The sequence below is a fragment of the Mustela lutreola genome, chromosome 3 (assembly GCF_030435805.1).
Source record: "Mustela lutreola isolate mMusLut2 chromosome 3, mMusLut2.pri, whole genome shotgun sequence".
NCBI classification, from domain to species: domain Eukaryota; kingdom Metazoa; phylum Chordata; class Mammalia; order Carnivora; family Mustelidae; genus Mustela; species Mustela lutreola.
In genome coordinates this window covers 205,283,661-205,295,831 of record NC_081292.1, presented here as the reverse complement: position 1 = coordinate 205,295,831, position 12,171 = coordinate 205,283,661, and the positions used below count along the sequence as shown (strand labels likewise).

The window sequence follows — 12,171 nt, the reverse complement described above, 5'->3', positions numbered from 1 at the left end:
AATCTGTTGAACTTGCTATTTCATAAGGAACCTGCATTTTTTTTTTAATCCACTGACAAGTTGTCTTTTTGCACAATTGGCTCCAGTAAGAATTTAGAGACCAACGATTCTTGTGCCCTCCTCCCCCCCCAAAAAAAAGGGGTAGAATTAATATGTTGGATAATTTTTCTGTTTAGAGGGAAGAAATCATATATTTGACCTCAGACCATGAAAGACTATTTAATCTTGCTTTAGAACTGTTTGAGTGATGTCAGCATAACATTAACACCAAGGGAATCCACTCAACCATTAGGCCAATGAACACAGCAACAGAAAAGATGATAAAGACAGTTCCATGTGTAAAAAAGAATTTATTGGTTTTCTAGGTTGGGATCTGAGCCAGAAACAACAACAACAACAAAAACCCACTAAAGTTTAGCTAACGGCAGCAAGTGTGATTTAGAATATTCCTGTCCGAACACACATAAAAGAATACTCAGATGGAATTACAGGAGATGTCATCTCTTATGACTCAGAGTTTACAGAATCCATTTGTAAAGTACTGTTGAGAATTTTTTTTCTCTTAAAAAAAAATGTTTGTGTTCGGCACTGTCACCAAGAGAATGTAAATATTAAGATTAAGGAATCTGACAAAATTTAACCTTTGATGGCATGATGATTTTTAAAATTCCAAATTATGTTCAAATTGATTTTTTTCATTAGGACAAGCCTGTCAGAGGGACTGTGGAAAAAAAAAAATTTTTTCTTCCTAAGAAATAAGTAGCAGTCTTTTCATTAAAGATGTAGGCCATTTATTCAACAGTGTATTGGAAATATTTCAAAATTCAATCTGTTGTAAATTAATTAGCTAATTAATGAAACACAAGTCTGTGTCTACCCATAGAGAGCAAAACAGTGTGTGTGTGGGAGGGCGGTTAATGCAGATAAATTAAATCTGTATTTTGGTCGAATATTAAGTACTTTCATCTAACTATTAGATTACTGATTTTATACTATTCCTGTATCAAACAGTCCAGCTATTTACTTATTTATTTATTTAAGGATGAAGTCTAGTCAAACAGCTAGGGGCATGATTGTGATCAAAAATATATTTCAGAAGAATGAAGAAGCAAGATTTTTTTTTTACTTTATTAAAATACTGAGTTTATTTCACATGTATATTTTTGTCTCCCCACCATTTCCATTTGTCTGACCACCACTACTACTATATCCTATCATAACATTCCATACATACTTAAAACCAAGCAAAGGGTGGAGTTCCATCTTTAAAAACTAAACAGGCATTTTGGACAACACATTCTTGGCAATGGAACCTGGAAAACATTTATCAGACATGGTAGGGAAAGTTCTCACTCTGCATTATAAAAAGGACAGCCAGATATCAACTGTTAATAGAAATGAAATAAGATGGAAAATTTTAACAAACTGTTTAAACTATTTTCTTAAAGAGACTTCCTCCACTGCCAGAGATCTTGAATAGCCTCTTGGTCAGTCATCTGGAAGCAATTCTTCACATAATTGATGAACTTGGCTTCCACTTTGGGAAGAGAACCACTTTTTTCTATACTTGCTTGCATTTTTGCTTTAATGTCTTCTACAGAACTAGGTCCTTTCGGTGTCTTTGGAGTCTTTTCCTGTTTTTTGAAAGATTCTTGACCTTTTGTTCTTGGTGTTGATGGTTTTGAGTCTTTTCCATTCTGGTTTGATTTCTGTGCATTTTTGGCTGGAGTATCTCGTACAGATTTCTTTACTGGAGCCTTTTCTTCAGCTTCCTCATTATCAAAATCATCATCATCATCATCTTCATCATCATCTTCATCAGCAGCAAGTTTTACTTTTTTCTGAAGAACCTTGCTACCACTTCCAGGGGCAGTAAAAGACTGAAATAGCATTAAGTCCCAGGAGTTCAGCTAGATAGTTATCAAACCATTCCAAACACCTACAACATAAAAGGAAATAGAATAGAAGAAGAGTAGAAATTCCAGGAACAGAAAACTGATCACATTCTGGAAGGTAGGGCATGTGGTGATGTGAATACAAAGCAATAGGAAGAAAGATCGCAGGGGTAGGGACCAGCTCCTGGCAAGCAGTGGAGCAGGGGAGTACAAAATCAGAACATTTAGAAGTCTGCTCCACTGAGGGACATTTCTCCAGAGGCTAAGTGGGGGTGGAGCTCTCATGGGGACAGTGTGGTCTCAGGACCTGCAGGGTCACAGAAACACCAGGGGTGTCTGGGTGCAGCAGAGCTGCCAGGTTTCAGAGTGTGGAAGCCAGCTACAGAGATGGAGCCAAGGAGTGAGCTATCAGCTTGGGGTTACCTGAAAGCATGATCCAATGCACAGTTGGGTCACTGCTCTTCAAGCAGAGACCCCACAAGTGGTAGGTCCAGAGATACCCCCTCCTTCCTCCTCTGGGAGGAGCAATGTAGGAGCATGCAGCAGGAATCTGTTGGGTTTGGAGACTCCAAATGGGGCTGTGTGCCAGAGATAAAAATGCTCAGTCACAGGCTGAGTGAGCATAGAGTATGGCTGGAGACCAGGGAGATGGGAGGGATTTACTGCTTTTCTCTGAGGGTACACTGAGGAGTGTAGTCCTGAGCTTTCAGCTCCTCCAGGATAGAGATTGGGAGGCCACTATCTTCATTACTACCCTCCAAAGCTCGATGGAAAGTGTTCAGGAAAGAAAAGCTACCAAGAGAAGATTTCTGAGCCTGGCCCCTGGCAAGGGCAGTACAATTCCACCCCTGGAAAAGACATTTGAGAATCACTGCAACAAGCCCCTCTCCTAGAAGATCTGCAACAATATCCAGCTAAAACAGAGTTTACAAGACCAGGATCAATGAGAACTGTGGATCTCCAGATCTAGGAAAAAGCAACAGAATTCATTGATTTTCTTTCCATGATCCTTTAGTCTTGCAAAGTTAATTTTTTTACGTTTCTTTTTTTTATTCCATTTGTTTAACTTTTCTACTTTCCTCTTTTAATGGTTTTTAACTATTTTATCTTATCAATACCTTTAAAAAATCTTTTTAAAATTTTTATTGTAATAATCATATTTTATCCTTTCATTGTATTTAAGTTTATATTTTGTATACATATAGTTTATTTTCTTTAAAATTGTGTAATACATTTTCTTCTAGTACATCAAAATATACCCTAAATCTATCCCTAGCCTGATCACATTCTCTTATAAACTCCTTTTTTGGAATCTTTATTAATTTTTATCTTTTCAGTCATATTCTATGCCTTCCTCATGTTTACTCTTATTTTTTTTGTATATATATATATATTTTTTTTTCTTTCTTTAAAAATTTGGGAGGTAGTTTCCTTTAAGAGACCAGAATACCCAAAAATCAAATGGGTGGCTCTATTATATATCATATATATATATATATATATATATATATATAATCATTTTTTAAATATATATATTTCATATATGTGTGTGTATATATATATATGTATATACATATATATATAATAGAGCCACTCATTTGATTTTTTTTTTAATTTTTCCCCCTTTCCTCTTTTCCCAGTTTTCAGTCTCTTCTGATTTGGTTAGTGTAAGTTTTCTAGGCTTTTTGCCATCCTTTAGTCGTTTACTCTCTAGTTCATATATTCTTATCTGGAAAAAATGACAAGGTGGAAAAAAATCACCACACCAAAAAAAAAAAAAATAAAAATAAGAACAAGAGGCAGTGTCAACCACTAGGGACATAATCAATACATAATACATAATCAATACATAATTATAGACATTGGTACTATGTCAGAACTAGAGTTCAGAATGATGATTATCAAGTCTAGCAAGCTGGGCTCAAAAAAGGCATGGAAGATATTAGAGAATCACTTTTTAGATAAATAAAATCTTTTTCTAGAGAAATAAAAGAACTAAAATCTAACCAAGTTGAAATAAAATAAAGCTATTAATGAGGTACAATAAAAAAGGAGGCTCTTACTGCTAGGACAAATGAAGCAGAAGAAAGAATTAGTGATACAGAAGACCAAATGATGAACAATAGAAAAGCTGAGCAGAAGAGAGACAAACAACTACTGGACCATGACAAACAAATTTGAGAGATAAGTGATACCATAAGATGAAACAATATTATAATAATTGGGATCTCAGAAGAAGAAGAAAGAAAGAGGGAAAGAAGGTATATTGGAACAAATTATAATAGAGAATTTCACTAATATGGCAAAGGGAACAAGTATCAAAATCCAGGAGGCACAGAAACCCCCCCTAAAAATCAATAAAGATAGCATCACACCCCATCATCTAATAGTAAAGCATACAAGTCTTAGTGAAAAAGAGAAAATCCTGAAAGCAGCTCAAGACAAGAGGCCTGTAACATACAATGGTAGAAATATTAGATTGGCAGCAGACTTATCCACATAGACCTGGAAGGCCAGAAAGACTGGCACGATATATTCAGAGCACTAGATGAGAAAAATATGCAGCCAAGAATACTATATTCAGCTAGGGTGTCATTAAAGAGAAGGAGAGATAAAAGCTTCCAGGATAAACAAAAATTAAAATAATTTGCAAATACCAAACCGCCCCTACAGGAAATATTGAAAGGGGTCCTCCAGGTGAAGGGAGAGTCTAAAAGTAATAGAAAGGAACAGATACAATGGACAGCAGTAGTCACCATACAGGCAATATAATGGCACTACATTCATTTCTTTCAATAGTTACCCTCATTTTCATTAAAAATGGGCTAAATGCCCCAATCAAAATACGCAGGGTATCAGAATGGATTAAAAAAACAAAAAAACAAAAAAAACAAGATCCATCAATATGTCTACAAGAAACTCATTTTAGACCCAAAGACACCTCCATATTTAAAGTGAGAGGATGGAAAACAATTAACTGTGCTAACGGACATCAAAAGATGGGTAGCTATCCTTATATCAGATAAATTACCTTTTAAGCCAAGGACTATAGTAAGAGATGAGGAAGGATGCTCTATCAAACTTAAAGAATCTGTCCAACAAGAAGATCTAAAAGTTTTAAATATCTATGACCCTAACATGGGAGCAGTCAACTATATAAATCAATTGATAAAAAAATCAAAGAAACACATTGACAATAATACAATAATAGTAGGGGACTTTAACACCCCCTCACTGAAATGGACAGATCATCTAAGCAAAAGATCAATAAGGAAATAAAGGCTTTAAATGACACACTGGACCAGATAGACATCACAGATATATTCAGAATATTCCATCCCAAAGTAACAGAATACACATTCTTCTCTAGTGCACATGGAACATTCTCCAGAATAGATCACATCCTGACTCACAAATCAGGTCTCAACAGGTACCAAAAGTTTGGAATCATTCCCTGAATATTTTCAGGGAATATTCTGAAGCCTGAATTCAATGACAAGAGGAAAGTTGGAAAGAACCCAAATACATGGAGGCTAAAGAGCATCCAACTAAAGGATGAATGGGTCAACCAGTAAACTAAAAAGGAATTTTTAAAAAATTCATGGAAATAAACGAAAATGGAAACAAAACTACTTAAAATCTTTGGGACACAGCAAAGGAAGTCCTGAGAGGAAAAAAATAGCAATATAAGCCTTTCTCAAGAACAAGAAAGGTCTCAAGTATACAACCTAAACATACACCTAAAGGAGCTGGAGAAAGAACAGCAAAGAAAGCCTAAACCAGCAGGAGAAGAGAAATAATAGAGATTAGAGCAGAAATCAATGAAATAGAAACCAAAAGAACAGTATAACAGATCAACAAAACTAGGAGCTGGTTCTTTGAAAGAATTAATAGGATTGATAAACTCCTGGCCAGACTTATCAAAAAGAAAAGAGAAAGGACCCAAATTAATAAAATAATGAATGAAAGAGGAGATATCACAACCAACACCAAAGAAATACAATTATAAGAACATATTATGAGCAACTATATACCAGGAAATTTAAAATCTGGAAGAAATGGATGCATTCCTAGGACATGTAAACTACCAAAACTGAACCAGGAAGAAATAAAAGAACACGAACAGACCCATAACCAGCAAGGAGATTGAAACAGTCATGAAAAATCTCCCAACAAACAAGGTCCCAGAGCCAGAAGTCTTGCCAAAATAATTCTACCAAACATTTAAAGAAGAATTAATACCTATTCTCTGGAAACTGTTCCAAAAAAAATAGAAATGGAAGGAAAACATTAAAACTCATGTATGAGGCCAGCATTACCTTGATCCCAAAACCAAACAGAGACCCCATCAAAAAGGAGTCTTGGGGCACCTGGGTGGCTCAGTGGGTTAAAGTCTCTGCCTTCAGCTCAGGTCATGATCTTAGGGTCCTGGGATCGAGCCCCACATTGGGCTCTCTGCTCAGCAGGGAGCCTGCTTTCCTTCCTCTCTCTCTGCCTGCCTCTCTGCCTACTTGTGATCTCTCTTTGTCAAATAAATAAATAAAAACCTTTAAAAAAAAGAAGATTTACAGAATAATGTCCCTGATGAACACGAATGCAAAAATTCTCACCAAAATAATAGCCAATAGGATCCAACAGGATTATAATAATAATCCAATAGGATTATTCACCATGACCAAGTGGGATTCGTTCCTGGGCTGCAATTTTGGTTCAACATCCACAAATCAATCAATGTGATACAATACATTAATAGAGGAAAGAACAAGAACCATATGATAGTCTCAATAGGTGCTGAAAAAGCATTTGATAAAGTACAGCATCGTTTCTTCATCAAAAATCTTCAAGGTGTAGGGGTGAAGGGTACATGCCTCAATACCTCCAAAGCCATCTGTGAAAAACCCAAAGCAAGTATCATTCTCAATGGGGAAAAACTGAGAGCTTTTCCCCTAAGATCAGGAACATGGCAGGGATGTCCACTATCACTGCTATTCAACGTAGCACTGGAAGTCCTAGCCTCAGCAATCAAACAACAAAAACAAAATAAAAGGCATCCAAATTAGCAAAGAAGAAGTCAAACTCTCACTTTTTGCAGATGATATGATACTTTAGGTGGAAAACCCAAAAGACTTCACTCCAAAACTGCTAGAACTCATACAGGTATTCAGTAATGTGTCAGGATATAAAATCTTTGCACAGAAATCTGTTCCATTTCTATATACCATCAACAAGACAGAAGAAGGAAAAATTAAGGAGTCAATCCCATTTACAATGGCACCCAAAACCATAAGATACCTTGGAATAAGCCTAACCAAAGAGCAAAGAATCTGTATTTAGAAAACTGTAGAATACTCATGAAAGAAATTGAGGAAGACACAAAGAAATGGAAAAATGTTCAATGCTCATGGATTGGAAGAACAAATGTTGCAAAAATGTTGATGTTACCTAAAGCAATCTATGCTTTTAATATAACCCCTATCAAAATATCACCATTTTTTCCCAAAGAAATGGAACAAATAATCCTAAAATTTATATGGAACCAGAAAAGACCCCAAATAGCCAGAAGGATGTTGAAAAAGAAAACCAAAGTTGGTGGCATCATAATTCCATATTTCAAACTCTTAAAAACCTGTCATCATTAAGACAGCATGGTATTGGCACAAAAATAGACACATAGATCAATGGAACAGAATAGAGAATAGACACTCAACTATATGGTCAACTAACCTTTGACAAAGCAGGAAAGAATGTCTAATGGAACAAAGACAGTCTTTTCAGCAAATGGTGTTGGGAATACTGGACAGCCACATGCAGAAGAATGAAACTGGACCATTTCCTTATAGCACACACAAAAATAGACTCTAAATGGATGAAAGCCCTCAATGTGAGACAGGAATCCATCAAAATCTGTGAGGAGAACACAGGCAGCAAACTCTTCGACCTCAGCTGCAGCAACTTCTTCCTAGAAACATTGCCAATAGGAAGGGAAGCAAGGGCAAAAATGAACTATTGGGACTTCATCAAGATCACAAACTTTTGCACAGCAAAGGAAACAGTCAACAAACCAAAAGATAACTGAGAGAATGAGAGAAGATATTTGAAAATCATATATCAGACAAAGGGCTAGTATCCAAAATCTATAAAGAACAAAGAATCCCATCAAGAAATGGGCAGAGGACATGAACAGATCTTTCTGGAAAGAAGACATCCAGATGGCCAACAGACACATAAAAAGTGCTCAAGACCACTCAGCATCAGAGAAATAGAAACTAAAACCACAGTGAGATACCACCTCATACCAGTCAGAATGACTAAAATTAACTGGTCAGGAAATGACTGGTGTTGGTGAGGAGGCAGAGAAAGGGGAACCCTCCTATATTGTTGGTGGGAATGCAAGCTGATGAAGCCACTCTGAAAAACAGTATGGAGGTTCCTCAAGAAGTTGAAAATAGAGTTACCCTATGACCCAGCAACCACACTACTGTGTATTTACCCTACAGATAAAAATGTACTGATCTGAAGCGGCACGTGCCCCCAAATGTTTATAGCAGCAATGTCCACAATCGCCATAATATGGAAGATGTCCATCAACAGATAAATGGATAAAGAAGATATATATAGATAGCTATAGAGATTTATAGATCTATAGCTATCTATATAGATTTATATAGATATAAATATATATCTATATATTTATATATCTATATTATATTTATATTTATATTATATTTATATTATATAAATATAAATATATATTTATATATATTTATATAAATAAATATATTTTAAATAAAATCTTTAAAAAAAACACTGAAATCTTGCTATTTACAATGATGTGGATGGAACTAGAGGGTATTATGCTGAGTGAAATAAGTCAATCAAAGAAAGACAATTATCATAAGATCTCACTGCTATGAAGAATTTTAGAGGCTGGATGGGGGGTTGTGGGGAGAAGGGAGGGAAAAATAAAACAAGATGGGGTTGGGAGGGAGACAAACTGTAAGAGACGCTTAATCTCGGGAAACAAATTGAGGCTGCTGGGGAGAGGGATAGGGTGGCTTGCGGATGGATTGGGGAGGGCATGTGCTATGTGCTATGGTGAGTGCTGTGAATTGTGTAAGACTGATGATTCACAGACCTGTACCCCTGAAACAAATTATATATTATGTGTTAATAAAAAAAACAAAACAAAAGAAAACAAAAAACAAAATATAGTGTCTATTTTACATTTGTAGCACATTTCAGTCAGGCAACCCACATTTCTAATACTTAGCAGACATGACTAGTGGTTACTGTATTAGATAATACTTCTGTATATTTTCCACTTAAGGGAAAAATGCATATACATACATACATATATACATATGCATTCACATAGATTACAGACTACAGTGAGAATATGCAAATTTAATGATTAAGGTAAATACAGTATTTTCCTCAATTTTAATGACATATAATAAAAGTCGGAAAATTGAACTTATATGGAAAAATGTGGAAAACACAACTTCTGAAGAAAATATAGAGTTTCAGAATACCACTACAACATCCTAGGATGCTATGGTCATGTTATTTTGTGCGACTACCCAGCAGGCTCTAATAGCAGATCCTAAAATTTGTATTAAGTGCTATTACTGCCGTTGTAAAAAATGAAGTCACCGGGTTTAGGGAGTTGAGCCTTGGGAGAGCATTTTGTTACAGTTAGACCAATTACAGTGATACGGATGCCTCTAAAGGCTGAACATATTCAAAATATATTGGGCAGAGTGAAGCATTAGGAAATTATGGTAGTTTGTATAAAACATAGCGGGATTTGTCTGGAGAAGACTAGGCAAAGAGAGAATATATTGAGTATATTTATCCTATCTATTTTGCCATGAAAGAAAGTTACATTGTGCCTAATTACATAATTTCTTGTCTAATGGTGATAATATTCTATGATAATAATGACTGTGATATTAATCAGTTAAATATAAAGGAACACAGTATTTTAAAAATTTTCTTTGAGCTTTTCCTTCAAAACTTCCATAACTCTAAATGCCCTATTTTTTTTTTATTATTTACCATATTTCATTCATGTTTGCTAATTCTTTGAAATTAATAAAGATAAGTTTTGGACCAATTTTCCTGTTGTTCATCACTGTTGCTGCCTTTTTTAGATTAGCCCCCAATACAGAACCTTATACTATGTAATTCTGCCTGGCTATTGATAATGAACTCAGAGGTGGGTATCTTATCCAAGTGAGCCAAACAAATCTATGTCAAACTTAAGAAATTTTTAATATTGGCCACTAGATAACACAGAAATGAAATGTCACTAGATCTGAACTTCATTTCTGCAGATTCTAGAGACAAGGTCCGTGAATTTCTATTGATGAATTCCCTTGGAGGGAGCTGGTTTCACCACATTCTTAACTATAATAATTCCGCTTTATCTTATAATATGCTGGTTACCTCAGAAGCCTCACAATAATTTATTAATTTAACTAGCCAGAATAAGTTTCTGTTATTTAAATTTAAATTTAAACAACTCATAAATTAAGACCAGTTGTATTGGCCAGGGTTCCATTGCTCTGTCCAGCTAGATGTTTCAGGATGGGAAGAACATCTGGATTATAAAAATAGAACAAGAACTTCAGGAAACAAATGTATTAGAATTAGCTGCTTGTTTTATGCAAACAGGCAATGTGCCTCTTCCTAAATTACAAGATAGGAAACTTAACAGAAAGGATATGCAAATCATCTTGAATCAAGAGCACTGAGGGTTAAGCTAAAGAGATAATCAGATTTGGGAGTTAAATTGAAGTGTTATGGAGTGAACTGTGTCCCCCCATCTCCAAATTCACATGTTGAGACCTTAAGCCCAAATGTGATTTTTTTGGAGACAGAGCATTTAGGAGTGAATTAAGGTTAAATGAAATCATATGGGTAGGATCCTAATCTGATAGGATTGGTGACCTTAGAAGAAGAAGTCAGACTGAGAGAGACAGAGACAGAAACAGGGAGAAAGATCTTCCCCTCTCTTCATGCATAGGTACCAGAAAAAAACCATATAAACACACAGCAAAAGGCAGTCATCTTCAAGATAAGAAAAGAACTCTCATTAGAACTGAACCAATCTGGCATCTTGATCTGAGACAACCAGATCCAGACTATGAGAAAATAAATGTATTCCTTTAAGCCACCCAGTTTATGGCATTTTGTTGTGGCAACCCAAGGAGACCACGACAGGGAGTAAGGTCAAAAACTCTGAAGAAAGAAAGGGTAGAATTCCTGATTGATCAGAGCTGCATGAACTCAAGAAACAAATAATGGAAGATAGATAAAGACATTCCTTCATTTAGATGACCACTTAGGGTTAAATAACATGTCCCAATAAAGAAAGATAGTTTAATATTTTACCATCACATATTTTTGAGTTCCACTAAATTACTGTGTACTCCTTTTATTCCTTTTATGGTAAGATAAATGTCACTTTTAATATTTAAATCCCAAGTAGCCTGCTGGCACTAACATTCCATAGACTCCGTAGCAATTTGTTTTGGTACTGGCTTATCTCTGGCTCCAAGGAGCAGACTGCATGAAGATGCTAACCAGTTATCTCTAAAGGTTTGCCCTGCTGCTTCTAAAATTCTTTCTCACAGAATATCACTCCAATAACCGGAAGATAATAAGCAAGAAAGATAAAAAGTGAGGACTTTGAATAACAAAAAAATACTCTAGACTAAGTCCATAACAAATCAGATATAACTATAAAAATTTTAAATAACAGCAATACTCATAAAGAATGATAGAATTACCTGTTGAACATTAACAGTAGAATATAGGAAAGGTAAGGAAAAATAACAGTAGAATAGAGAAAGCGATGTGGAGTGGAGTGTAGGTGAAGATCTATAGTGGGCATTTTTTGGTACAAATTAAAAAAAACTCTTATTTTTAAAAACATAAACATAACTTTATGCCAGTATAATTATATACCAAAGCAAATGATATGTTGTCAAAATATTTAAGTTTCAAATGTCTTTCATTACAACTCTTTATCTTACCTTATTTACATTTTCAAAGTGCCCCTAACTCAGATTCCAAAAAATTCTAACTTGGGTGATATGCCAAAAGTCAATAGCTGTCACTATCAATAAAGATATAATATTGCTTAAGTCAATGTCCATTTTTATGACAAGAGAAAATAAAATCTAGATGGAAGTAACAGAATTAATGGGCCCATGAAAATTACTTACAAAGGAAATAAATCCACTAAAAGTTGTTAAATACATATTCCAGA

At 35.1% G+C, this 12,171-nt stretch overlaps 1 protein-coding gene across 1 annotated transcript; it reads right to left on the bottom strand.

The window, feature by feature from the left end:
* Window positions 1–1,114: 1,114 nt before the first annotated feature.
* Window positions 1,115–1,905, bottom strand: LOC131828215 (nucleophosmin-like). Its single transcript, XM_059169004.1, has one exon. It carries the CDS (start codon window positions 1,890–1,892, stop codon window positions 1,443–1,445), a length of 450 nt encoding a protein of 149 aa, XP_059024987.1. The 5' UTR covers window positions 1,893–1,905; the 3' UTR covers window positions 1,115–1,442.
* Window positions 1,906–12,171: the final 10,266 nt, after the last annotated feature.

Bases quoted from the DNA above. Each gene is read 5' to 3' on its own strand.
- LOC131828215 (XM_059169004.1), bottom strand. From the start codon at position 1,892: ATGCTATTTCAGTCTTTTACTGCCCCTGGAAGTGGTAGCAAGGTTCTT.